This window comes from Sapajus apella, unplaced genomic scaffold (genome assembly GCF_009761245.1).
Source record: "Sapajus apella isolate SASKATOON/1434 unplaced genomic scaffold, GSC_monkey_1.0 scaffold68, whole genome shotgun sequence".
Classification (NCBI taxonomy): Eukaryota; Metazoa; Chordata; class Mammalia; order Primates; family Cebidae; genus Sapajus; species Sapajus apella.
In genome coordinates, this window is record NW_022437008.1 from 3429600 (window position 1) to 3457249 (window position 27650).

The window sequence follows — 27650 nt, forward strand, 5'->3', positions numbered from 1 at the left end:
GTGAGTTTCCATTCAAACCTTCACGGATGATATACACACATCTTTCTAGAAAGACAGACTTATCTTTTTGAGAGTGTGTGTGTGTGTGTGTGTGTGTGTGTGTGTGTGTGTGTGTGTGTTTTTACATAAATATTAGTCATGCTTTAAAAAGAAAAGCCCCTGCTTTTATTGAAGTATGATAGTGACGGGTCTTGAGACCAAAAGATGGGGGAGATAGAGAGCCCGCCTGGCGATCGAGGGTGGGAGAGCCAGCAGCGCCGGAAACCTCAGCCGAAGGGATCCCCGAGTGGGGGAGGGGGGCCTTTGGTCTCTCCCCAGCCTCTTCCTTCCCCCTGGCCTGAGAGGGTGGGTGGGGAGGGGCAGTTCCTCTTTCCTTCCCAAGCACCGAGGAGGCCCCAGCTCCCTAGGGGCTGAGAAGCTGGAGTCCTGGGGAAGGGGAGGAGCTGAGCCACAGTCTTGCAAGACCCCCGCCCTCCTCCCTCCACAGGAAGCATGAACAGAAAAGACAGCAAGAGGTGAGAGGACCCTCCCCAGGGAGCCCGGCAGCACCCTGAGGCCTCCCTCTGCACGGGAGGGCTGGGGGGAAAACTCACCACGGGGTAGGATGTCTGGCTCCTCTGGGATCCGGCGAAGGGGTGCCAGGTGGATGCTTCAGGGAGTCTGGAGCCAGTGAGGGCTGCAGTCACTTGCAGGTAGCATCTGTGCCGTGTTGCCCCTGGAGTTTGAGCTGCTTGGGGTCCTCTTCCCACTCCCTGTCACCCCACCTCCATCCCTGGCCTGGGCTGAGTGTCTCTGCCCTCCCTGGGGGGCTTCCTGGTTCCCCATCCCCCACTGGACTGGAAACTCTAGGCTCCTGCAGGGTCCTGCCCTAGGAGAGGGGAGTGAGACATGGGCCAAGGCAGTTCCCCTGCCTCTTAAGCCACTCCTGGGGCTGTTCCGGACCCCTGTAGGGGGCTGTGGGATGGGGCCTAGTGGCTGGCCTTGTAGCCAGTTCTAGCGTGGGCTCCTATCTCCTTGGCAAGCTGGCCCTTCTGTCCCCATAGAGGCAGATAGTGGCTGGCTCCCTAGCCTGGGTGGCTCCTCCTGCCATCCCCAGCACCACTCTGATGGGCAAAGGGCTTTCCTCTCCACCCGGCAGTTTGGTGGTAGACAGCTGGCTGCCTCACTTCCTAGCTGTGTGACCTTAGGTAAGTCACTGAACTGCTCTGTCTCGGGTTTTACTTATGTCAATAGGATAATCATAACCTCCACCTCGGAGAGACCTGTAAGTACTGAGTGAGACAGTCTAGACCAGTGGTTCTCAGGCTGCAGCGAGCCTCCGAACTGTCGGGAGGGTTTGTAAAATACAGGTTGCTGGGCTTACCCTTAAAGTGTTTGATTTTGTAGGTCTGGGTTGGGACCTGAGAATCTGTATTTATATCCAGTTCCCAGGTTATGCTTTTGGTACTAGCTGGGTACCCACACTTAGGGAAACATTGATTTAGTTAAAATGCTCCCTCCTTGGCTTAGTACACATTTAATACTTTAAAACATCCCTGTTGCTGGCTGTGGTGGTGCACGCCTGTAATCCCAGCACTTTGAGAGGCCAAGGAGGGCGGATCACAAGGTCAGGAGTTCAAGACCAGCCTGACCAACATGGGAAAACCCCCGTGTCTACTAAAAATGTAAATATTGGCCGGGCGCGGTGGCTCAAGCCTGTAGTCCCAGCACTTTGGGAGGCCGAGGCGGGTGGATCACGAGGTCAAGAGATCGAGACCATCCTGGTCAACATGGTGAAACCCTGTCTCTACTAAAAATACAAAAAAAAAAAATTAGCTGGGCATGGTGGTGCGTGCCTGTAATCCCAGCTACTCAGGAGGCTGAGGCAGGAGAATTGCCTGAACCCAGGAGGCGGAGGTTGCGGTGAGCCGAGATCGCGCCATTGCACTCCAGCCTGGGTAACATGAGTTGCACTCCGTAGACTCTAAAAAAAAAATATGCAACCCTACTGGTAACAGTGGCTCATGCCTCTAAACCCAGCATTTTGGGAGGATAAGGCAAGGAGAACTTGAGGCCAAGAGTTCTAGACAAGCCTGGGCTATATTATACTAACATACATATTATATATATATATATATATATATATATATATATATAAAAATATAGTGAGACTCCCATCCACACTCACACAAAATTAGCTGGGTATGGTGGTGCACAGCTGTAGTCCCAGCTACCTGGGAGACTAGGGCAGGAGGATCACTTGAGTCCAGGAGTTCAAGGTTATATTGAGCTTTGATTACATCACTGTACTCCAGCCTGAGAGACAGAGCAAGAAAGACCCTGTCTAAAAAAGGGTGAAGGTGGGGGCCTGGCGTGGTGGCTCACAGCTGTAATCCCAGCACTTAAGGAGGCAAAGGTAGGAGAATCGATTGGACACAGGAGTTCAAAACCAGCCTGGCCAACATGGTAAAACCCTGTCTCTGCTAAAAATACAAAAATTAGCTGGGCATGGTGGCACATAGTCCCAGCTACTTGGGAGGCTGAGGCAAGAGAATTGCTTGAACTCAGGAGGTGGAGGTTGCAGTGAGCTGAGATCGCACCACTGCACTCCAGCCTGGGCGACAGAGTGAGATCCTATCTCCAAAAAAAAAAAAAAAAAAAAATCCCTGGGGAAGGTCCAAGGATTATCCTCATTTTTCCTTTGAGGAAACTGAGCCCCTGAGAAATTAAGTGACAAAGTCACATTAACACAAAGTCACAACAGCTAGCAGGAATTTCTGGATTCTACTTTCTTCTGAAGGCTGGATTTAGCTCTCTCCCTCCTCCCACCATACCTGTCTCTCCATTCCCTGGGAGGTACCAGGCAGAGGGAGGATTATTTTCACAGCTTCCTTGAAGCTGCCTCAGCCTCAGGGACCTCTCACCTAGCTCTTAGGAGCCCCAGAGAAGGCCACTTGGCATTGGTATTTCCTCTCCAGTCCCAAATCTGGGCACCCAGGCTGCAGGCTAAAACTGCAGGTCCTGTCGGAGGCTAACTTGGGGAAGGGGTCTGTCACCTTAGTGGAGTGAAGGTGTGGGAGATGGGGAGAGATGAAATCCAGGGGGTCTCCCTGCAGGAGTCTTGCTATTTTATTTTATTTACTAATTTATTTATTTTGAGACAGAGTCTCACTCTGTCACCCAGGCTGGAGTGGAGTGGCGTGATCTCGGCTCACTGCAACCTCCACCTCCCAAGTTCAAGCAATTCTCCTGTCTCAGTTTCCTGAGTAACTGGGACTACAGGTGGCCACCACCACACCCAGCCAATTTTTGCATTTTTAGTAGCAACGGTGTTTTACCACGTTGGCTAGGCTGGTCTCTGACTCCTGAACTCAAGTGATCTACCCTCCTTGGCCTCCCAAAGTGCTGAGATTACAAGCATAAGCCAGGTCTCTCTTTTTTATTTTTATTTTTATTATTTTTGAAACAGAAATCACTCTGTCACTCAGGTTGGAGGAAAGTCATACAGTTTCAGCTCACTGCAGCCTCTACCTCCCTGGTTTAAGCGATCCTCCTGCCTCAGCCGCCCGAGTAGACGGGATTACAGGCGCCTGCCACCATGCTTGACCAATTTTTGTATTTTTAGTAAAGATGGGGTTTCACCATGTTGGCCGAGGTGGTCTCAAACTCTTGGCCTCAAGTGATCCACCCATCTTGGCCTCCCAAAGTGCTGGGATTACAGGCGTGAGCCACCGTGCCCAGCCTGAGACTTGCTCTCTTGAGGGTTGGGGGAGGAAGGAGGATCGGGTGTTGGAGACCAAAAGGGAGCCCTGAGGATATGGGTCCTGAAGGCAGGTCCTCCCATGCCTCTGCCTGGGGAGGACGGCAGAGAGCCCAGGCGTCTTCTCCCAAGATTCCCTGGGAGGCCAGGAGTAATCCCGGGATATGCCAACAGGAAGTCTCTTCCAGGATGCCTTGGAAGCAGTCAGAAAGTTGGGGGCAAGGCCTGGGGAGGGAGTTCTTATCATTCCCTGAGGGGTCCTGAGTGGTCCTGGGGGTCTTCTGCTGTGATTCCCTGGGGGATTCAGAATCATCCTGGGCAGCAGTCCCCAGCCTTTTTGGCACCAGGGACCGGCTTTGTGGAAGGAGGTGGGGATAGTCTGGGGATGATTCAAGTTCATTACATTTATCGTGAGCTTTATATTATTATTACATTGTAATAGATAGTGAAATAGCTATACAACTCACCATAATGTAGAATCAGTGGGAGGGAGCCCTGAGCTTGTTTTCCTGTAACCGGATGGTCCCATCTGAGGGTGGTGGGAGACAGCGACAGATCATCCGGAATTAGATTTGAAGCCGATACCTAGATCCCTCGCACGCACAGTTCACAATAGGGGTCGAGCTCCTGTGAGACTCCATTGCAGATGCTGATCTGGACAGGAGCTCAGGCGGGGATGCTCGCTCACCCCATGGCTCTAACAGGCCACGGACTGGTACCGGTCCGTGTCCCTGGGGCTGGGGACCCCTGATCTTGAGGATCTTCCCCTCTGATTCCCTGAAGGGAGCAGGAGTAGCCCTAAAAATTTGTTTGTGGGGGAGGGCTCCCATGATTCCCCTAGGGATCTGGAATGTTCCTGGAGGTTCTCCCATGAGTCCCTGGTAGGTCAGCGGTAACCCCGGGGCTTTGCCTCTAGGCAGCCTCTCCCGTGGTGCCTTGGGCATTGGGGTCAAGAGGAATTCTAGGGTCTGCCTGAAGGAGGGGGCTCCCATGACTCCCTGGGGGCTGTCCCCGCAGGAAGTCCCACCAGGAATGCACTGGAAAGACAGGAGGACGGGGCCGGCCCCGCCAAGCGCGCCGCCACAAGACATGCCCCAGCCCCCGGGAAATCAGCAAGGTCATGGCTTCCATGAACCTGGGCCTGCTGAGCGGGGGTGGCTGCAGCGAAGATGAGCTGCTGGAGAAATGCATCCAGTCCTTTGGTGAGTGTCCTCTCCCCAGCAGCCTCCCCCGCCCTAGCCTCAGCTCAGCACCTGCCTCTCTTCGCCTCAGTTTTTGCAGGTAAAATGAGAGCAGGCTGGGTGGAATGAAACTCAGTCACTACATTAGAGATAAGAGAAACACCTGCTTTTCTTCTTTCCTGAAATGAAAATATATACATATATATGTTATATATATATTTATTTATATAAATTTTTTTTTTGAGATGGAGTCTTGCTCTGTCTCCGCCTCCTGGGTTCAAGCGATTGTCCTGCCTCAGCCTCCTGAGTAGCTGGGACTACAGGTACTCTCGTCACCATGCCTGGCTAATTTTTGTATTTTTGGTAGAGACAGGGTTTTACCATGTTGGCCAGGATGGTCTCCCTCTGACCTCATGATCCACCTGCCTCGGCCTCCCAAAGTGCTGGGATTACAGGCATGAGCCATCTCACCCGGCCATATTTTTTTCTTTTCTTTTTCTTTTGAGACAGAGTCTTGCTCTGTCACCCAGGCTGGAGTGCAGTGGCCCGATCTCAGCTCACTGCAACCCCCACCTCTCTAATTTGAGTGGTTCTCCTGCCTCAGCCTCCCAAGTAGCTAGGATTACAGGTGCCCACAACCATGCCCAGCTAATTTTTGTATTTTTAGTAGAGACGGGGTTTCCCCATGTTGGCCAGGCTGGTATCAAACTCGTGGCCTCATGTGATCCACCCAATTTGGCCTCCCAAAGTGCTGGGATTACAGGCGTGAGCCACCATGCCCGATTGGTCTGGTGCTATTTCAGTCTTCAACAAGCCTTGCCAGGGGTGATGCTGCCTCATGTACAACACAGATAAGGAAACTGAGGCAGGCTGCCTGTCCAAAGTCATCCCAGGGATCACTGTTAGAGCTGGCCTTTGAACCAGGCAGTCTGGCAGGATCTGGAGGCTATATTGTATACTGCCTGAGGGCCATTCTGTCAGAGTCCCCCTCCTTCCACCCCAGACTCAGCTGGCAGCCTGCGCCATGGGGACCACGTGCTCAACATGGTGCTAGCCATGCACAGCTGGGTGCTGCCCTCTGCCGACCTGGCTGCCCGCCTGCTGACCTCATATCCTGCGAGACTGTGAGCTATGGGTGGAGGGCGAGGGACAGAGCCCTGAGAGCCTGGGCAATGGGAATGGGGAGGTCACAAATCCTGGAGAACAGAGCCTTGACCAGAACTCAAGTATCAGAAGGCCACAGGGGACGCCCAGGAGCTGAGGCGGCTGCAGATCTGCCACCTGGTCAGGTAAGGGCTGGGCCGAGATCCCCACTCTCAGGACCCAAGACTTCCATCCTGCTGCCCCCCAAAAAGCATTCCTCAGAGACTCCCCAGCCCAGTTCCCTCAGACCCAATCAGCCCCACAGGCCAAAATCCCACTTCTGAGACACCCCTGGCTTGGTTCCTAAGACTCTCTCAGCTTTGTTCCCTAGAAAACCCCCACTTCCTTTCTGGTTTTTTTTTTTTTTTTTGAGACAGAGTCTCATTCTGTTGCTCAGGCTGGAGTGCAGTGGCTCGATAGCTCGCTGGAACCTCGGTCTCCCGGGTTAAAGCAATTTTCCTGCTTCAGCCTCTTGAGTAGCTAGGATTATAGCCATGAGTCACCATGCCCGGCTAATTTTTTTGTATTTTTAGCAGAGATGTGGTTTCACCATATTGGCCAGGCTGGTCTTGAACTCCTGGTCTTGTGATCCACCCACCTTGGCCTCCCAAAGTGCTGGGATTACAGGTGTGAGCCACTGCGCCTGGCAGAACCCTCACTTTCTAGCAACTTCCCACCTCACCAACCGGTGAATCCCATAGGCCCTCCTAGCTGGTACCCAGAGGCCTCCAGCTCTGATCCCCAAAACCTCCACCTCTCACAGATCCCAGCCTGGCCCCTAAGACCCCCTCATTCTGTCACCCCAAAAATCTCACCCCTAGAAGCTCCAGTCTAGTTCCTAGAACCCTCTACTATCCTGCTTCCCAACAATCACATTCCAACAGCCTCCGAGATCTGTTTCCCACAGATACCCCCAGCCTGTGTTAACAGACCCCCACCCTCCTCCAGAGATTCCCCGAGCCTGGTGCCCCTCCAAACCCCAACCCTCCAGGGTCCCCTGCACACATTTAGAGACCCCTAGCTCAGCACCTAGAGATTCCTCAACCCAAAAGATCCCTTGTAGAGACCTTCGCCACCCCCAGCCTCATCTCACTGTCTCCAAATCACTCTCAGGTACTGGCTCACCCAACACCCTGAAGTGATGCACCAGGACCCCCAGCTGGAAGAAGTCATGGGTCGTTTCTGGGCCACCGTGGCCCAGGAGGGCAACTCAGCCCAGAGGAGCCTGGGGGGCTCCTCTAACCTGTGAGTCAGCCCTGTGCCCCACGCTTCCCTGCCCCATCCCCATTCTGCCATCTCCTTCCACACCCCCAATCCCTCCACTGTGAGCCACTCCAATACGCTGCCCCTTTTGGCCCCCAGCCTGAGCCCTGGTGGCCCTGGGCCCCCACCCCCCATGAACAGCCCAGGCCTAGGCAAAAAGCGCAAAGTGTCCTTGCTTTTCGACCACCTGGAGACGGGGGAGCTGGCTCAGCACCTCACCTACCTGGAGTTCCGGTCCTTCCAGGCTATCACGGTGAGGACCCCCTCCGGTCCCTGTCCCAAGCAGGGGAGAGATTGGGGTGGGGTAGGGATTGGCTGGGGCAAGCCAGGACTGAGAGGACACCTGCATGGCCATTCAGCAGAGATCTCAAAGTCTTAAACTGTCAAACCTGGGTGCTAGAGGGTCCAGGAAAATGAGTTAAGGAGGCCGAGGGGGGTGGATCACCTGAGGTTAGGAGTTCGAGACCAGCCTGGCCAATATGGTGAAACCCCGTCTCTACTAAAAATACAAAAATTAGCGGGTGTGGTGGCAGGCACTTGTAATCCCAGCTACTCGGGAGGCTGAGGCAGAATTGCTTGAACCTCAGGAGGCGGAGGTTGCAGTGAGCCAAGATCATGACGCTGTACTCCAGCCTGGGCAACAGAGTAAGACTCTGTACCAAAAAAAAAAAAAAAAAGAAAGAAAAATAATAAAATGCTTATTGCAGTGATTGGCACTTAGTAAGTGCTCAAAATATATTATCATTGATTCAATAAGCATTTAAACTCACAGTACCTGTTTCCTCATCTGTAAAAAGGGGATATGAACAGTTCCTGCCTTGTAGGAGCAATGCCTGGCCCAGGGTAAATGCTGTCTGGTTGAACCATTTGAAATTGACATATGTTGCCTACCCCAGGGTCAATTTCAAGTGCTTCAATGTCTTAGCTTTGCCATCTGGACCTCATCATTTCAAGAGAAGGTGGGGATCTGGTTCTTTCATGTGAAAATTTCCTGTGTGTGTGTGTGTGCAGATATACTCAGTGTAGTGGTTGTGGGTATGAAATGAACACTCTTTGGGCAGAACAGATAGAGGTTGATTTCAAGTCATCCTCCCCATCCTTCCCTTTGCTGACTGTATACTAGTTAGGTGTACAGTTAAGAGTATATAGACTCAGTTCCCTCCCTGACTCACACCTGTGTGACCCTGGGCAAATTACCTATCCTCTCTGTCTAATTACCTAACCTCAACTGTCTAATCTCTAAAATGGATGATACCTCATAGAGTTAGGAGGATTAATTTATATGATCATGTGTCAAATCTAGTGCCTGGCTATGTATTTATCATTTTTATTTTTGAGACAGAGTCTTGCTCTGTCACCCAGGCTAGAGTGCAGTGATGCAATCTTGGCCCTCTGCAGCCTCCACCTCCCGGGTTCAAGTGATTCCCCTGCCTCAGCCTCCCGAGTAGCTGGGATTACAGGCATGTGCCGCCACACCCACATAATTTTTGTATTTTTAGTAGAGACGGGTTTTACCATGTTGGCCAGGATGGTCTTGAACTCCTGACCTCAGGTGATCCACCCGACTCGCCTCCCAAAGTGCTGGGATTACAGGTGTGAGCCACTGGGCCCGGCAGTTCCCGGCTATATTTAAACATGCCATGCCTCCTCAGATGGGAAAGGACCATGGTGACGTCAGGGACGTGTAGCTGCCGTGGGTGTAGGGGGGACAAAGGTCACTCGGGGTAGACCAGGCTAGGACATCAGAGGTCTTGACTACTAGTTGGATGCCATGGAAGGGCAGGGCCTGAGCGCTACGGCCCGCCTTGATACCCACCTCGCTCCCAGCCCCAGGACCTGCGGAGCTACGTTTTGCAGGGCTCAGTGCGGGGCTGCCCGGCTCTGGAGGGCTCTGTAGGACTCAGCAACAGCGTGTCCCGCTGGGTGCAGGTGATGGTGCTGAGCCGTCCCGGGCCCGCACAGCGCGCACAGGTGCTGGACAAGTTCATTCACGTAGCACAGGTGAGGCCCGCCCTGTGGGGCTGCGAACCCCACTGCACGCCGCTACCTGGCCCTCCGCCTTCCAGGCCCTCGACCCCATCTCCCTCTTTCCTCCCATCTCCCTCCTCCCTCCTGTCTCCCGCCTCTGCCCCCGAGGCCACAGTCCGGGCGTTCCAATCCAGGACGTAACTTCTTCTTTGGCCTTGATGCTACCGCGTCCCACCCAACGTTGCTCCACTCCTTGGCCCTAGCGACGTGACAGGCTCCCAACCCCTATGCCCGAATATTCTATCCCCAGGTTAATGAGAGCGTCCCTTTCATGCCCCCACCTTTGTGCCATCCTCCACCGAGGCTTCGATTCCCAGTCCCCGGCCCCCAGCGGTCGCTTCGGGACTGCGCCTCGCTCCCCGTGGCGTCCGGTCTCTCCCTGCCCCGCCCCATCGTGTTACGCCCCTCTCTCCCCCTCCCTTCCCCCTCCTTTCCGGACACCTTCCCGCTCTTCTGGGAAAAAGGGAAGCCCTCCGCCCGCTGTGGCCGCGCCCCCTTGCGTATTTCCACGAAGACCAAGACCACACCCTTCCTCTGACGTCTTCCCCGGCTCGCTTCCTCCTGCGGGGCCCCTTCGACCTGGGGGTCTCGACGTCCGCCTGGGGCCTGCTTGATCTGAGCATTTTCCCTTCCTCCCTGGCTCCATTCTCTCCACGGCAACCTCTGCCCAAATTTGTAAAAGGGAGGGCGAGGGAATTCCCCAGCTGCCCAGGTGGCCCCACACCTGTCTAGCATCTCTCTGGCCCTGTTCACCTCTGCCTCACTCCAAGCTCCTGCCCAGAGCCTGCGCCTTCTTGTCTCCCTGCACCTGTCTGACTCTCAGTCAGACCCCCAGATGCCTGACACCCTGATGTGTCTGAGCCCACCCCCACCTGTCTGACACATACCTATCTATTCCCCAAATCCACCCAACCTCCCATACTTCCTGCCTCCCCAGATTTTCTTTTGTTTTTGTTTTTGAGATGGAGTCTGGCTGTCGCCAGGCTGGAGTGCAGTAGCACAATCTCGGCTCACTGCAACCTCCACCTCCCAGGTTCAAGCTATTCTCCTGCCTCAGCCTCCTGATTAGCTGGGATTACAGGCACGCACCACCACACCCAGCTAATTTTTGTATTTTTAGTAGAGACGGGGTTCCACCATGTTGGCCAGGATGGTCTCCATCTCTTGACCTCGTGATCTGCTCGCCTCAGCCTCCCAAAGTGTTGGGATTACTGGCATGAGCCATTGCACCCAGCCAGATTTTCTAACCTCACATCAGTCAATCACCGGCTTGACGCTCCCGGCTCAGATAACCATCTGACACCCATGAGGCCCAAACATTGCATGTCCGACTCCTGCCTTACACACTCCCCTTCTCTCACCTGCCTGATCCCCACACTGCTCCACACCCACACATGCCTGGAACCCCAATTCAACTGGGATACTGTCATCTGAACTCCCAACTTGCCCATCCTCCCATGATGACCTTGTGTCATGCTTCCCTTCCTAGAGGCTCCACCAGCTGCAGAATTTCAACACGCTGATGGCGGTCACAGGAGGCCTGTGTCACAGTGCCATCTCCAGACTCAAGGACTCCCATGCCCACCTGAGCCCTGACAGCACCAAGGTGAATCCCCACTACCCTCCCCAAAGCTCCAAGTGGTCAGCTGTCCTGAACCCCTACATCTAATTCCCAAGCCCTGTCCATCCCTGCCCAGGGGCCCTGGAACCCACATGAAGTCCTTGTTCCTCCAAATTCCAGACCCCCAGGCTCCGCCAGCATTCCTCCTCCCTGGCATCCATCCACCCGTGGTGCTGACCCCTCTCTTCTCTCAGCGTGTCTGGTCCTGAGCTGGACTGTGAGGGGGACAGATAGGAGAGAAGCTAGCAGAGAGCTTTGAAGTCCCCCAGGCTGAGGTCAGAAAATGGCAGGAAATTAGGCCGAAGGTGCCCTGGGAAAATCCTCTTGAGCCTTGCAAGCTGGGCTAAGCTAGGGAAGTTTGAGAGTGATGACACACCTGTGATAAGATCTGGCTTTTTAAGAAACAGTTATAGGCTGGGTATAGTATAGTGGCTCACACCTGTAATCCCAGGGAGGCCAAAGCAGGAGGACTGCTTAAGTCCAGGTGTTTGAGACCAGCCTGGGCAACACGGTAAGACCCCATCTCTACAAAAAAAAATTTTTTTTTTTTTTGAGATGGAGTCTCTCTCTTGTCACCCAAGATGGAGTGCAGTGGTGCGATCTCAGCTCACCACAACCACTGCCTCCCAGGTTCAAGTGATTCTCCTGCCTTAGCCTACCAAGTAGCTGGGATTACAGGCAGGTGCCACCATGCCTGGCTAATTTTGTATTTTTAGTAGAGACGGGGTTTCTCCATGTTGGTCAGGCTGGTCTCAAACTCCTGACCTGTGCCCACCTCGGCCTCCCAACGTGCTGGGATTACAGGCGTGAGGCACTGCACCCAACCTAATTTATTTTTAAATTGTTTGTGGCTGGGCAAGGTGGCGAAACAGTCTCAAAAAAATAAATAAAAATAAATAAATTAGCCGGACGCGGTGGCCCATGCCTGTAGTCGCAGCTACTTGGGAGGCTGAGGGGGAGGACTGCTGGAGTCCGGAAGTTTTTCATTGTTGTTGATATTGTTTGAGAAGGAGCCTCGCTCCATCTCCCAGGCTGGAGTGCATGGCGCCATCTCAGCTCACTGCAGCCCCTACCTCCCAGGTTCAAGCGATTCTCCTGCCTCAGCCTCCTGAGTAGCTGGCATTATAGGCCTGTACTATCAGGCCCAATTAATTTTTGTATTTTTAGTAGAGACAGGGTTTAACCATGTTGCCCAGGCTGGTCTTGAACTCCTGACCTCAGATGATCCGCCTGCCTCAGCTTCCCAAGCGTGAGCCACCGTACCCAGCCATCAAGCCCAGGAGTTTAAGGCTGCAATGAGCTGTGATCATGACCCCAGCCTGGGTGACAGAGTGAGACCCTATCTTAAAAAAAAAAAAGAAAGGCAGGGTGGCTCACGCCCTTAATCCCAACGCTTTGGGAGTCTGAGGCAGGTGGATCACCTGAGGTCAGGAATTCGAGACCAACCTGGCCAACATGGTAAAACCCCATCTCTACTAAAAATGTAAAATTAGCCAAGTGCGGTGGTGCATGTCTGTAATCCCAGCTACTCAGGAGGCTGAGGCAGAAGAATCGCTTGAACCCAGGAGGTGGAAGTTGCAGTGAGCCGAGATCACACCATTGCACTCCAGCCTGGGCAACAAGAGTGAAACTCCATCTCAAAGAGAAAGAAAGAAAGATAAAAGAAATCATCTTAGCCAAAGAATGGGGGATTGTGGGACTTCTCTGAGATGGGGACGCAAGAGGAAGAGCAGTTTGGGGGAGATGCTGAGACAGCGTGGGATACGGAAGGGCTCAGGAGGTGTCCAGAATGCCACGGGTCCCTGAAGGCCTCGAGCCCACCCAGGAGGCTGCTAGGATACCCCTCCGGGGCGCAGGGGACAGGAATGCCCTGTTAACACCCCGATTCCGTGCCCCTCCTGCCCAGGCCCTGCTGGAGCTCACGGAGCTCCTTGCCTCCCACAACAACTATGCCTGCTACCGCCGCACCTGGGCTGGCTGTACAGGCTTCCGGCTGCCTGTGCTGGGCGTGCACCTCAAGGACTTGGTGTCCCTATATGAGGCACAGCCTGACAGGTTGCCTGACGGCCGCCTGCACCTATCCAAGCTGAACAGCCTCTACCTGCGGCTGCAGGAGCTGGCGGCCCTCCAAGGGCAGCATCCACCCTGCAGTGCCAATGAGGACCTGCTGCACCTGCTCACGGTGAGCCCCCGCCCTGCCCAGCCTGGGCTTCTGAGGGTACTAAGACGTAGGGTCCTGGGCGCATGAGGGTCTCCAGGACCAGGGTGGAAAAGTGCTAGAGTCCACAGGCTTTGAAGCCAGAGCTTCCAGGTTTTTTTCTAGCTGCGTGATCTCAAGGCACCCAACCCTTAGCTCTCAGTTTCGTTATCCGCAAAATGGGAATAATAAAAGTACCCACTGCAGAGGGTGGTTGAAGAGAGACAACTAATGACATCATTCAAAGAAAGTCCTTAAGACAGTATCTAGCAGGGCACAGCGGCTCATGCCTGTCATCCTAGCATTTTGGGACACCGAGGTAGGGGGATTGACCGAGATCAGGAGTCTGAGACCAGCCTAGGCAACATGGCGAACTCCATCTCTACTAAAAATACAAAACAATTAGCCAGGCATGGTGGTGCATGCCTCTAGTCCCAGCTACTTGGGAGGCTGATGCATGAGAATTGCTTGAACCTAGGAGGTGGAGATTGCAGTGAGCCAAGATCACACCTCTACACTCCAGCCTGTGTGACAGGGTAAGACTCTGTCTCAGTATATGGAGCAGAGAGAGCTCTATATTCTATATAAGTAACATGTTTTTTCCCCACTTCCCTTAGTGACTGAACTATCTATTGATCTGAGCTCTGGAATTGCTTTAGGGGTTCACATTCTTTTTTTTTTTTTGAGACTGAGTTTCATTCTTGTTGCCCAGGCTGGAGTGCAGTGACACAATCTCACCTCACCACGACTTCTGGCTCCCAGCTTCAAGCAATTCTCCTGCCTCAGCCTCCTGAGTAGCTGGAATTACAGGCGTGTGCCACCACACCTGGCTAATTTTGTATTTTTAATAAAGACAGGGTTTCTCCATGTTGATCAGGCTGGTCTTGAACTCCCGACCTCAGGTGATCTGCCCACCTCGGCCTCCCAAAGTGCTGGGATTACAGGTGTGAGCCACTGTGCCTGGCCTGGGGTTACATTCTTAAATCCCAAGGTTCTGAGCTTCTCATGCTGATAGCCCCAAATCTCAAGATTGGACATATCCAAGAATCTAAGCAAAAGGCTAATAACAATTATTCATCGTTGCCTATGTGCCAGGTGCCTCATTCCACCTTACAACCTTATGAGGTTGGGACCCTTACTTTGCCCATTCTGTGGATTGGGAAACTGAGGCCCAGAGAGGCGGGGTCACTTGCTCACTGTCCCACAGCAGTAACGCTAGGATTTGACCCCAGGAGGGGCTTTGGGAAGAGCCTGAGAATGGGCGTGGGGGCCAGGCAGGGCTGTAGACGGGCGGAGCTGTAATACCCCTGTCTGCTGCAGCTCTCCCTGGATCTCTTCTACACGGAGGACGAGATCTATGAGCTTTCTTATGCCCGGGAGCCACGCTGTCCCAAGAGTCTGGTGAGACCCGATCCCTAACCTGGGACGCCCTCCCCCCCAATTACCTCCAACTCCCCTGAGCCTATGCAGTGACTAACTCTGCCTCTCTGTCCCTGCCCCAGCCACCCTCCCCCTTCAAAGCACCTCTAGTGATGGAGTGGGCCCCTGGTGTGACACCCAAGCCGGACAGGGTCACACTGGGTCGGCACGTGGAGCAGCTGGTGGAGGTGAGGAAGGAAGGGTGGCCTGGCCGCCAGGAGCCAGGAGGGGAGACATCTGTAGAACCCTGAGCCTGGAGGTGGGGACTTGCAGCCCTGGGGAGTGTAGTTCCACGACTGGGCCTTACCTGCTTCCCCACACTCTTCTGAAGTCCGTGTTCAAGAATTACGATCCTGAAGGCCGAGGAACCATCTCTCAGGAGGACTTTGAGCGGCTCTCAGGCAATTTTCCCTTCGCCTGCCATGGGCTTCACCCGCCCCCACGCCAGGGGTAAGTGGTTCTGACTCCTGGATCCCCCGAAGATGAGGACTCCCAGGTCTGGGGGAGGTTGGGGCCAGTCATGCTGAGGCTCACTTTCTGCCCCCAGGAGAGGCTCCTTCAGCAGAGAGGAGCTGACAGGGTACCTGCTCCGGGCCAGCGCCATCTGCTCCAAGCTGGGCCTGGCCTTCCTGCACACCTTCCATGAGGTCACCTTCCGCAAGCCTACCTTCTGCGACAGCTGCAGTGGCTTCGTGAGCACTCTGCCTCATCACCACCCTTAGGTTCCATCTGTCCTGGAGCCGGCAGCCCCCAAGCCCCAGATAACCCCCAAATTCCAGAAATCCTCCAGCCTCGAATTATCCTGTTTCATATAAGCCCTAAACATCAGACGTTCCCTATATCCTGGATAATCTCCAAATGCCAGATAATCCCCCAATCCCAGATAATCCCCACCCCTAGAAAAATCACTGAATCATGGATAATATCTAAAACTCTGGATAGGAGGCCAGGAATGGTGGTTTACGCCTGTAATCCCAGCACTATTGGGATTGCTTGAGCTCAAGAGTTCAAGATCAGCCTGGGCAACATAGCAAGACCCTGTCTCTACTAAAAATATAAAAATTAGCCACACGTGGTGCTGCACACCTGTGATCCTAGCTACTCGGGATCACAGAATTGCTTGAACCCAGGAGGTGGAGGTTGCAGTGAGCCAAGATTGCACCACTGCACTCCAGCCTGGGCAACCGAGGGAGACTGTGTCTCAAAAAAGAAACTTGGATAATCTCCAAAACTGGGTAGGCTGTGTTCAAACAGCATCATCCTCCGAATCTCTGGACTCCAGTTCATTGAAATGCTGAATAATTTCCAAATTCAAGATATCTTCATACTCTGGCTAGTGGATCAGTCTCTCAACCTCTAACCCGACACTAATTCACAAAACTTGGATTACTTCCCACATTCATTTATTTATTCACGAAATAATTACTGAGCACCTCCTGTGTGCTAGGTAATCCAAGGCCCTGGGGATAAAGTAGGAATACAGCAGATAATTCCTGCCCATAGAATTTGCATTTTAGGCCAGCTGGGATCACCTGAGGTCAGGAGTTCGAAACCAGCCTGACTAGCATGGAGAAACGCCATCTCTACTAAAATTACAAAATTAGCCAGGCATGGTGGCACATGCCCGTAATCCCAGCTACTCGGGAGGCTGAAGCAGGAGAATCAATTGAACTCAGGAGGCTGAGGCAGGAGAATTGCTTGAACCTGGGCGGGTGACCCTGTAGTGAGCCCAGATCATGCCATTGCACTCCAGCTTGGGCAACAAGAGCAAAACTCTGTCTCAAAACAAAAAAAAATTTGCATTTTAGTAACTCAAAATTTTAAATCTAATATCCTAGGTGATTCTCTAAACTTGAGATAATCTCCAAATTTCCTTTATTTATTTTCTTAAGAGATGGTCTTGCTCTGTCACCCAGGCTGGAGTGCAGTGGTACGAACGTGGTTCATTGCAGCCTCCAACTCCTGAGCTCAAGCGATTCTCTCACTTCAGCTGATCCTCTTCAGCCTCCCAAGTGGCTGGGGCTACAGGTGTACGCCACTATGCCCAGCTAATGGCTAATTTAAACAATTTTTTGGTAGAGATGGGGGGGCGTCTCCCTATGTTGCCCAGGCTGGTCTTGAACTCCTGGACTCAAGTGATCCTCCCACTTTGGCCTCCCAACCTCTTACCTTGGAGTTTCGAAGTGCTGATATTACTGGCATAAACCACTGTACCCCACCCACATTCCTTTAATTACAATTAAATCTCTAGCCTTGAGAATTTCAAAACCTGGGTAGCTTCCACACTTCCACTCCCCAGCTGCCCTGCCAATCCACAGCCCTCCCTCTCCGTAACCTTTTCTGCTTTCTCTTCCCAGCTCTGGGGTGTCACCAAACAAGGCTACCGCTGTCGGGGTGAGTGGGGCATCAGCAAGTGGGAGGGAAGCCTTGGCCCACAGGCTGGAAGAATGGACAGCACAGATTGGACCCCTGGCCATTAACTGCTGCCTTCCCCCAGAGTGCGGTCTGTGTTGCCACAAACACTGCAGAGACCAGGTGAAGGTGGAGTGTAAGAAGAGGCTAGGGGCCAAGGGCGATGCGGGGCCCCCCGGAGCCCCTATCCCACCCACGCCAGCTCCCCACGCCAGCTGTGGTAAGACCTAGAGCACCGCAGTGCTGGGAGGGGGCTGGGGGAGAAAGGGGGTTAAGTCCAAGGTCACGAGGCCCTTCCTATCAGACCCACACCCCTTCCATCCGTCCACAAACAGGCTCTGAGGACAATCTCTCCTACACGCTATCCCTGGAACCTGAGACTGGGTGCCAGCTTCGCCATGCTTGGACCCAGACTGAATCCCCACACCCTTCCTGGGAACCAGAGACGGTGAGGAGAGACTGCCCTTACCCCCAGCCGGATACAGGGGACACAGGCCATTGGCCTGGGGGAGACTGGACAGATGTGGAAACCCATAGGAAAGTTAAAAATATGCAGAAGTCCTTGACTGCTGGGGTGGGAGGGTATGGATACTGGTTAATTTTTTTTTTTTCTAGACGGAGTTTCACTCCTGTTGCCCAGGCTGGAGTGCAATGGCACGATCTGGGGTCACTACAGGGTCATCCTCCCAGGTTCAAGCAATTCTCCTGCCTCAGCCTCCTGAGTAGCTAGGATTACAGGCATGTGCCACCACACCCGGCTAATTTTGTATTTTTAGTAGAGACGGGGTTTCTCCATGTTGGCCAGGCTGGTCTCAAGCTCCTGACCTCAGGTGATCTGCCTGCCTCGGCCTCCCACAGTGCTGGGATTACAGGCATGAGCCACCGTGCCTGGCCTGACACTGGTTAATTTTTAATGCTGATAGAAAAATAGGCCGGGCATGGTAGCTCTTGTCTGTAATCCCAGCACTTTGGGAGGCCAAGGAGGGGGATCGCTTGAGGTCAGAAGTTTGAGACCAGCCTGGCCAACATGATGAAACCGCATCTCTACTAAAACTACAAAAATCAGCTGGGCGTGGTGGCAGGTGCCTGTAGTCCCAGGTACTTGGGAGGTTGAGGCAGGAGAATCACTTGATCCTGGGAGGTAGAGGCTGTAGTGAGCCGAGATTGCACCACTGCAGTCCAGCCTGGGCAGCAGAGCAACACCCTGTCTTGAAAAAAAAGAAAAATAGAAGTTTCAACGTGTTGGGGGTGGGGTGGGATGATAACCACTAGGAGAATAGAAAAAAGGATTCTAGCCAATAAGATAGCAAGAATGAAGCCAAATATGTCAGGAGCTACCGCAAGTGCTAATGGAGTCAACACCACTATTCGAGAGCAGAGACTCTCAGATAGGGTTACAAAAAGGGTTCCACAGGGGACATTCATTCATCTGGGACTTACCAGTCTGGGCGGGGCAGTGTTCCTGGCAGTGAAGCATCTCCTAGACATATGCTCCCCACATCATCTGACATCTTCCTTTCCTCCTTCCAGGTGCCCTGCCCAGTAATGGACCCACCATCAACCCCATCCTCCAAGCTGGATTCCTAGGCATCTCACAGTCTCCTCTCTCCCTCACTCCCTTCCCCAGTCAGTCCTGAGTCCTGCCGTAGGACTCTGGCAGGGCTCCCAGAGGTAGGACCCCCAGAGGCATCCGCCTTCCCATCCACATTGCCTTCGGTGGCACGTCCGTCATGATTTTCCCTGGAAGTGACTTTCCTCCCTTGCACGGTGGTGGATGCTAATCCACCTGCACTTAGTATCTGTGCAGCTCTGTGTTGGACACATTTAGACTCAGGCCTCATTTCACCAATTCTCCAAATCTCCATTTCACAGATAAGGAGACTAACGCTTCCTGAAGTTAAGCCAAGGTGGCACAGTTCCCAAGGGCTGGAGGTAGATTCAAACCCAGGTCTTCCGTCTGCTCTAAAACCGAAGCTCCTGACCAATACGCTACGGGTCAGGAGGGGGTGAGGACAGAGCAGGTCTCTGGGATTATAGACTTGGGAGAGAAAGCTGGGTAGTAGGTAGAGCAGGCAACCAATGGACACCTCAGTGAGATCACATCCATACTCTGCTCAGGAAAAAAGCCAGAGTCCCCACTATGGCCCACAAAGCCCCATGTGATCTGCCCCCATCACCCCTCCAACCTTACTTCCCACCCCGCACCTCTCTTCGTCCTGCTTCAGCTACACTGGCCTCAACGTACCCTGAATGTGCCCCAAATACTCCTACCTCAGGGCCTTTGCACTGGCTGCTCCCCTGCCTGGAATGCTTTTCCCCAGAGGCCTGTCTGGCCCCCTCTTTGGAGCTGTGCTCCAGTGGCACCTTCTCAGCGAAGCTTACCCTGACCATAGTCAAGATGCAAGTCCCCCGTCCCCTCCCAGTTCTGATCCTGCCTCCATGCTTTATTTTTTTATTTTATTTTAATTTTTTGAGACAGTCTCACTTTGTTGTCCAGGCTAGAGTGCAGTGGTACAATCTCAGCTCACTGCAACCTCTGCCTCCCTGGTTCAATAAATTCTCCTGCCTCAGCCTCCGGAGTAGCTGGGATTACAGGCATGCACCACCACACGGGGATAATTTTTGATTTTTAGTACAGATGGGGTTCCGCCATGTTGGCCAGACTGGTCTCAAACTCCTGGCCTCAGGTGATCCACCTGCCTCAGCCTCCCAAAGTGCTGGGATTACAGGCGTGAGCCACTGCACCCTGCCCCTGCTTTATTCTTCTGCACAGAACTTTCCCCATCTGACAGCCTATACTTTTTCCCTCTTTATCTCCCTTAACATCTGTCCTTCCTCACCAGGAACATCAGAACATCAGCTCCGGGACAGCAGAGATCTTTTTTTATTTTTTGAGATGGAGTCTCACTCTGCCGCCCAGGCTGGAGTGCAGTGGCATGATCTCAGCTCACTGCAATCTTGCCTCCCAGATTCAAGCAATTCTCCTGCCTCTGCCTCCTGAGTAGCTGGGTTACAGGCACCCACCACCACACCTGGCTAATTTTTGTATTTTTAGTAGAGACAGGGTTTCACTATATTGGCCAGGCTGGTCTCGGACCCCTGACCTCATGATCCGTCCACCTCAGCCTCCCAGAGTGCTGGGATGACAGGTGTGAGCCGCTGCCCCCGGCCAAGAGTAGGGATTTCTATCAACGTCTTTCACTGCTGCATCCCCCGTGCCTAGAACAGGGCTGGCTGGTGGTAGGCGCCTGACAGATGTTTGTCCGATGCCTGAGTGTCTCCTTACCCATGCCCAAGGCACAAGAAAGATGTGCTTTAGGGCAAAGAACCTTGAGGGTCAGAGCAGCAGAGGCCCATTCAGACCCAGGGAGCAGAGACACCCCCAACCCCTTCACAAACCCAAGCACCCCTGACTTGGGCCCTACAGGGAGAGGTCCTATAGCTGCCATAAATTAAATTTATTCTCCAGAGAACATGGCTCTTGGTATTAACGGGTACATGGGAGTAGGGCATTTGGGGCCTCAGGAATAGGAGATGATGGACCATATACCAAGGAAAGACTTAAACTGACTCCCCAGATGACCAACGGCACTGGCATCTCATGGAGGACCCCCGCCCCTGCCCACCAGTCCCCCTTTACTTCTTCTTCTTCTTCTTGCGGCCCCAGCACTGGGGGCCTGTCTTCCGTCCGCCTCCACCCTCTGTTCGGCTCCTCCAGGTGGGCATGGGAGCCTCCAGCTCATTTGGGCGGCCCCCCCGGTCTGGAACATTGCCCATAAGCACCTGAAAGTTTATGAGATTTGAGTTGCAGAGGAAAAAAGTATCCTGGACAAGGGGGCCACAGAAGAAAGGGAACAGCATAAGGCTGAAGAAGGAAGGCAGATGTCGACTATTCGAGTACAGTGGCTGGGCGGGGGGAGGGATGAATTAGTGGAAGAGACAAGCATGAGCTTTTTTTTGGGTCGGGGGACACAGTCGCCCAGGCTGCAGTGCAGTGGCGAGAGCACGGCTCACTGCAGCCTCTGCTCCTGGGCTCAAGTGATCCACCCACCTCCAGCTCATTTTTTTCTTAACTTAAATTTTGCCTTAATCTTTGCTGTGCTAGACTTTATTCCCCAATACTCATTTTACATAAGAATACTTACAGAAGTATGCGGCTAGATACCTAATTACTAAAACAGAGGGCAGGCAGAGTCTCACACTGTTGCCCGGGCTGGAGTGCAACGGCGCGATCTCGGCTCACTGCAACCTCTGCCTCCCGGGTTCAAGCGATTCTCCTGCCTCAGCCTCCTGAGTAGCTGGGATCACAGGTGCCTGCCTCCATGCCTGGCTAATTTTTTATATTTTTTAGTAGAGACGAGGTTTCACTATGTTGGCCAGGCTGGTCTTGAACTGCTGACCTCGTGATCCACCCACCTTGGCATCCCAAAGTGCTGGGATTACAGGCGTGAGCCACTGCACCCGGCCCACAGAGGGGATTTCTGTGTGGTTTATTTTTATTTTTTGAGACGGAGGTTTGCTCCTTTTGTCCAGGCTGGGGTGCAATGGTGAGAACTCGGCTCACCATAACTTCCACCTCCCAGATTTAAGCAATTCTTCTGCCTCAGCCTCCCAAGTAGCTGGGATTACAGGCATGCACCACTATGCCTGGCTAATTTTGTATTTTTAGTAGAGACAGCGTCTTGGCTGGGCGTGGTGGCGCACGCCTGTAATCCAAGCACTTTGGAGGCCAAGGCGGGCGGATCATCTGAGGTTGGGAGTTCAAGATCAGCCTGACCAACATGGTGAAACCCTGTCTTTATAAAAAAAAATAAATAAAAACAGATTAAATAAAGAAAGAAAGAAATAAAAGAGACAGGGTCTCTTCATCTTGGTCAGGCTAGTCTCGAACTCCCAACCTCAGATTTTCCGCCCACCTCCGCCTCCTATAGTTCTGGGATTACAGGAGTGAGCCACTGTGCCTGGCAGTATTTCTTTAAAAAAAAAAAAAAAAAAAGGTTAAAAAAACAACACAATAGATACTGTGAGGTGATGGGGAAGGATTTTAAGCCCAAGCTGGAGAAGTGGCCGGGGGCTCAGTAAATAGTTGGACTTTGTTTTCAAATCATTATAGAGCCACAGAAGCGTTCTGAGCTGCGGAGTCTACAGTCAAGCTTTTGTGTGAGAGAGGTCCTTCTGGCTGCTGTCTAGTGGGTGGATTAGAGGCAGCGAGTCTGAAGCCTGGACTGGAGCAGAGGCTGAAAGGCCAATCTGAAGGCCAAGGATGCCAGGGCCCTTCCCTACCCCAGATGCTCACCTTGTTGATGGCACAGCAGGTCCCTCTGCGGACAGCCACGCTGGTGGCTGGGACGAGACGAGACAGATCGGCTCGGGCAGCCAGGACATGTGCGAGGGAGATGTCCGATTCTGGGGTGAGAAACTCTCGAAGTGGGATCAGCACTGCCCTCATGGCCGCTCCTTGAGCCTGGAGTGGTGAGGAGGTACAGAGAAGGTCCCCGGGTGGGACCTGTCATCTTGGAAGTATCACTTCCCCACTCAAGACTTCACTGCCCACAGCTCTCAATACATTTTTTTTGAGATGGACTCTCGCTCTGTCTCCCAGGCTGGAGTGCAGTGGCACAACCTCGGCTCACTGCAACCTCTGCCTCCAAGGTTCAAGCCATTCTCCTGCCTCAGCCCCCTGAGTAGCTGGGATTACAGGCACTTACCACTATGCTCGGCTAATTTTTGTATTTTTAGTAGAGATGGGGTTTCACCATGTTGGTCAGGCTGGTCTCGAACTCCTGACATCAGGTGATCCACCCACCTCGGCCACCTACAGTGCTGGGATTATAGGCATGAGCCACCGTGCCTGGCCAAATATTTATTTTTTGAGACAAGGTCTCACCGTCACCCAGCCTGGAGTGCAGTGATGTGATGGTGGCTCACTGCAGCCTCAATCTCCTGCTTTCAAGTGAGCCTCCTGCCCTGGCCTCCCAAAGTGCTGGGATTACAGGCATGAGCCACCATGCCTGGCTGTGCTCCTATCTCTTAAAGATGGGGTGGGGTATACCTCTGAATATACTCCCAGCTCAGAGCTAGGAATTCAACAATACCCTGGGGCCCTGAGATTCCAGGAGCCCCAAACCTCAAAAAATTCTAAAATGGCCACAGCCTCAGAACCTCCAAGAGGGTGATACTCCTGACCCTCATTCCTCCTCCGTGCAACTGCAGCCCCCCACAACTGGGCCTGTCCAATTCCGCCCAGTCCTCTGCCCACACCTCTGCCCGGTCACTCCAGTGGAAAGCAGATGTGGTGAGGTCAAGGCGCTTGAGGAGGAGACAGCGGCAGCACTGGTACTGATCTTTCAGGCTCTGGGACAGAGACTCCAGCGCTTCCTGGGAGAAAAGGTCTCAAGATCAGGCTAGGGGTTCCTCTCACTGCCACCTCTGATGAGGACACAGTTCACATTCAGTCAGTCACACACAGTCTTACCCATCTGGGTGCATCTAGCGAGGAGCTGAGGAGGGGCTGCAGGGACCCGGGGGGCAGAGAAGGCTGCAGCTCTGAGATCTGATGAGAGAAGAAGTCAGAGGCCAACTGGGACAGGGAGGATGGAACCCTCTGTAAACCCAGTTCCCCACAGTCCTGAGGCCACAGATGCAAGAATGGCAGTCACTGCTGCAGAAAGAACATGCCAGTGGTTGGAACACTCCTTCCAGAGGTGCTAGGGAGAGAGGAACCTCTCCCCCACCCCCACCCCCGCCCCAGGAAAGTGGGGTAGCCCAGGAGGCAGGGGAGAGTGAGAATTGTTCTGACTCTACCTTAGCATGCAACTCCTGCAGCAGCTGGCTGGCGGGGGTCCCTGGTGCAGGTCTGGGCAGTCCCAGGGCTTGGAGGGTAAGGGCCAGTTCCTGGACCATGCCAGTTCCCTCCACCCCTTCACCAAGGGGTGGCCCGGGACTGGGATCCAGCAGAGAGCGCAGGTGCAGGAGGTGGGTGGCTTGGAGCTCTGAGCAGAGAAAGCCTGGAAGTAGGAAACCGGAGCTGTGCACTCAGGGAGGCTGCTACCCCATCCATTCATCTTGGTCAAAAAGCTCCACCGGCTTCAAAACCTCCACCTTTGGCTAGGCACAGTGGCTCATGCCTGTAATCCCAACACCTTGGGAGGCTGAGGCCGGAGGATTGCTTGAAGCCAAGAGTTCAAGACCAAATAGGGCAACGTAAAGAGACCCCATTTCCTTTTAAAAAAGAAAAAAGCCTCTACCTTCTAGTCTCACCTACCTAAAGCCTTGGTTCCGCCTCCAGTGTAAGCCCCACCCTTAAGACCCTGTCCCCTCCTCCGAATTCGACTCCTGCCTCCTTCCAAACGCCCTCCTAATCCAACCCACTTGAGCGCCCAGATCCTCCAATTAAAATTCTACCCCCAGGCGGGAAGTGGTGGTTCCTGCCTGTAATCCCAGCACTTTGGGAGGCCGAGGCGGGCAGATCACCTGAGGTCAGGGGTTGGGGATCAGCCTGGCTAACAAAGTGAAACCCCGTTTCTACTAAAAATACAAAAAATTAGCCAGGCGTGGTGGCATGCGCCTGTAATCCCAGCTACTGGGGATACTGAGGCAGGAGAATCGCTTGAACCCGGGAGGCGGAGGTTGTTGCAGTCAGCCCAGATCACGTCATTGCACTCCAGTTTGGGCAACAAGAGTGAAACTCTGTCTCAAAAAATAAATAAATAAAAATAAAATAAAATTCTAACCCCGCCTATCTCAGAGAGAGTCCTCTGCCCACCACAATATGCGCACCCCACCCACTTCGTACCCTCTGGGCCGCCCCAAAGTTCTGACCACTCCCCCTTGGGAACCTCGATTTTCCCTAAAAAGTCGGAGCCCGCCGCTCCTGAGGCTGTGGACTAGCCACTCCCGCACCCCGGGACTCACGCAGCAGGCGCAGGCTGGAGCCGGGTTCCCGAAGCTCAGCCGCCCCATCCCCACCACAGAGCGCGCGATCCGGACAGTGCAGCTCCCGCAATAGGCGGCCAAGCTGCCGCAGAAAGTCCTCCTCCGCGCCGGGGCCTGCGGGGACAGGGGTGTCACGGCGCGGTGGCCCCGCAGCGGGCCCCTGCCACCCTCCCGCTCCGTGCATACCGTCGCCGGCGCTCAGCACCTCGGCGCCCGCCTCTCGCTGCTGCTCCAGGGCGCCCAGCGTCGCCAGCTCCGCCGCCAGCTGCGCGCACAGCGCCCTGAAGTCTGGGCATGAGGCGCCCCGCGACGCCAGCCCCGGGACACCCCCATACCTGTGGGGGCCGAGGTAGCGGGAAGGGGCGGGGAGGTCACTGAGAATCCCTTTCTGTCGACGTCCAGGGAGCAGACCTGGCCTTCCTGCACCCACCAGCCTCACCGCACACCCTCTTACCCTAGAGCCCGCAGGTCCCGGGCCACCGCGGCCCCCTCCCGCGCTTCCGCCTTCACCCCCTCCATGAACGCGTCGCCTCGGCGCCAGGCGCGCGCCCCCTGGCGGCCGGCGCCAGGCTCCGCCCCAGAAGCGCCGCGCGCACGGGCTCCCAGCGTCTGGCGGTACCAACCAATCGGCATCTTCCCGCGCAGGGACTTCGGTGCTCCCATTGGCTCAGGGAGACGCCGGACCCGCCCCCCCGGTCCGCCCGCCCCGCCTCTCGAGTAACCTGTCCAGTTTCTAGGAACCCCCCTACCCGAGATTGCGGTGCATCCGGATCTCAGCTGTCACAAGCTGGCGGCGGGTGTCACTGCTGCAGGGACATCAAAACAACATCGGTTTCCTTTTCCTTCTCCTCCCTCAGCTGTCTTCTGCTGGTGTTTTGTTGGTTTGTTTTTGAGACAGGTCTCGAGCTATCCGCTCAGGCGGGACTGCAGTGGCGCCATCACGGTTCACTGCAACCTCGACCTCCTGGGCTCAAGATATCCTCCCCACCTCAGCCTCCCAGGTAAATTTTTTAAAAGTAGTCAGGCTTGGTGGCTTGCACCTAGTAGCTGGGACCACCGTCGCAGACCACCACGCCTCGCTGATTTTTGAATTTTTTTGTAGCGACAAGGTTTCCCCATATTGCCCAGTCTAGTTTCCAACTCCTGGGTTGAAGCGATCCGCCTGCCTCGGCCTCCCAAAATTCTGGGATTACAGGCGTGAGTCACCGCGACCGGCCAATTTTTCTGTTGTTGTTTTAAAGTTTTGTAAAGGCCGGGCGCGGTGGCTCACGCCTGTAATCCCAGCACTTTGGGAGGCCAAGGCGGGCAGATCACCTGAGGTCGGGAGTTCGAGATTAGCCTGGGCAATATGGTGAAACCCCATCTCTACTAAAAATACAAAAGTGAGCCGGGCATGGTGGCATGCGCCTGTAAGTCCCAGCTACTTGGGAGGCTGATGCAGGAGAATCTCTTGAACCCGGGAGGCAGAGGCTGCAATGGGCCGAGATCAAGCCACTGTATTCCAGCCTGGGCAGCAGAGGGAGACTCCATGTCAAATACAATAAAATTTTGTAGAGGGGGGTCTAGCTATGTTGCCCAGGTTTGCCTCTAACTCCTGAACTCAACCAATCCTCCCTCCTCCACTTCCCAAAGTTTTGGGATTACAGGCTTGAGCCACTGTGCCTGGCCCTGTCCTCTGCTCTTAAAGCAGCCCAGACGGAGTGGTGTTCACTCAACTCTGCCCAAAAGCCAAAACTTCCTCCCTCCTTCCACCTCAGCGTTTGAATTATGTAAGGGACCCAGGAATCCTGGCACACCCCTCACACACCAGGCCCTCCTCATCCATCACAATGTGCCTGTTTGGCCTTCACTCCTCTCCCTTCTAAGCCTTGGAGTGAGCAGGTGCAATGCACCATAGTAGTTAAGAGATTACACCCTAGGAGTCAGGCAGACAAGGGTTAGGGTTTGATTCCATTACTCAGCAGCTCCGTGTTCCTACCAAATTGCTTCCCATCTGTATAATGGGGATAATAGTACCTACCTCTTAAAGTTGCTGCTGAGGATTAATTAGAGTTTCATATATAAAAGGTGCTTAGCAGATATATAGGGAGTACTTAATAAAGAATAACTAATATATATATATATCCATAGCATTTAATGTGTACTATTGGATGAAGCATCTTTATCTCTTTTACAGAGGAGAAAAATAAGTTTGAGAGAAGTCACAGAGTGAATTCATGGTGGTGCCAAGAAATGAAGATCAAATTCCAAATTCTATGCTTTTAAACCACTGAACCAATTTCCACTGTTATTACCACTATTGTTTTGTTGCTGTCGCTAAGAAAACATTGTATCAGAGCTCATCTCCTCCTTACTGTATCCTGGTATCCAGTAGTTCCTAGACATTCTGCTGGAAGTCAGGGATGGACCAGGAGCCTGGAGGGAAGAACAGGGATAGAACTTTTTCCTTGGCTGGGTGCAGTGGCTCACATCTGTAATCCCAGCACTTTGGGAAGCTGAGGCGGGTGGCTCATGAGGTCAAGAGACTGAGACCATCCTGGCCAACATGGTGAAACCCTGTCTCTGCTGAAAAATACAAAAATTACACACCTGTAATCCCAGCTACTCGGGGGCTGAGGCAGGAGAATTGTTTGAACCTGGGAGGTCAAGGTTGCGGTGAGCAAAGACCGCCACTGCACTCCAGCCTGAGTGACAAGAGCGAAACTCCATCTT

General features: G+C 53.6%; 2 protein-coding genes across 4 annotated transcripts; one reads left to right on the forward strand and one right to left on the reverse strand.

Annotated features, from left to right (window-relative positions):
* The first annotated feature begins 368 nt into the window (after positions 1 to 368).
* On the forward strand, positions 369 to 19539 carry RASGRP4 (RAS guanyl releasing protein 4). Of its 2 annotated transcripts, XM_032248899.1 has the most exons (17): positions 369 to 515; positions 4757 to 4941; positions 5924 to 6029; positions 6147 to 6209; positions 7177 to 7308; positions 7426 to 7579; positions 9154 to 9327; positions 10844 to 10960; positions 12882 to 13157; positions 14493 to 14573; positions 14675 to 14779; positions 14923 to 15041; positions 15139 to 15283; positions 16949 to 16985; positions 17089 to 17223; positions 17339 to 17451; positions 18534 to 19539. In XM_032248899.1, exons 1-17 carry the CDS (start codon positions 493 to 495, stop codon positions 18588 to 18590), a joined length of 2022 nt encoding a protein of 673 aa, XP_032104790.1. In that variant the 5' UTR covers positions 369 to 492; the 3' UTR covers positions 18591 to 19539. The 2 variants fall into 2 exon arrangements, with proteins under 2 accessions (XP_032104790.1, XP_032104792.1); XM_032248901.1 differs by lacking the exons at positions 9154 to 9327; positions 10844 to 10960.
* A 910-nt stretch (positions 19540 to 20449) lies between these two features.
* FAM98C (family with sequence similarity 98 member C) lies at positions 20450 to 25486 on the reverse strand. 2 transcript variants are annotated; one of them, XM_032248902.1, is made up of 8 exons: positions 25393 to 25486; positions 25125 to 25273; positions 24918 to 25052; positions 23808 to 24010; positions 23479 to 23556; positions 23265 to 23381; positions 22300 to 22467; positions 20450 to 20786 (listed from the first exon to the last, which is right to left on the reverse strand). In XM_032248902.1, exons 1-8 carry the CDS (start codon positions 25455 to 25457, stop codon positions 20640 to 20642), a joined length of 1062 nt encoding a protein of 353 aa, XP_032104793.1. In that variant the 5' UTR covers positions 25458 to 25486; the 3' UTR covers positions 20450 to 20639. The 2 variants fall into 2 exon arrangements, with proteins under 2 accessions (XP_032104793.1, XP_032104794.1); XM_032248903.1 differs by having other exon boundaries at positions 24918 to 25273.
* Between the last annotated feature and the right edge of the window lie 2164 nt (positions 25487 to 27650).

Coding starts and splice junctions, on each gene's coding strand:
- RASGRP4 (XM_032248899.1), top strand. CDS start 493: ATGAACAGAAAAGACAGCAAGAG. Junction 516..4,756: donor AACAGAAAAGACAGCAAGAG/GTGAGAGGACCC, acceptor CTGTCCCCGCAG/GAAGTCCCACCAGGAATGCA. Junction 6,210..7,176: donor CAGATCTGCCACCTGGTCAG/GTAAGGGCTGGG, acceptor AATCACTCTCAG/GTACTGGCTCACCCAACACC.
- FAM98C (XM_032248903.1), bottom strand. CDS start 25,457: ATGGAGGGGGTGAAGGCGGAAGCGCGGGAGGGGGCCGCGGTGGCCCGG. Junction 25,274..25,392: donor CGGGACCTGCGGGCTCTAGG/GTAAGAGGGTGT, acceptor CGGCCCCCACAG/GTATGGGGGTGTCCCGGGGC. Junction 23,382..23,478: donor CGCTAGATGCACCCAGATGG/GTAAGACTGTGT, acceptor CTTTTCTCCCAG/GAAGCGCTGGAGTCTCTGTC.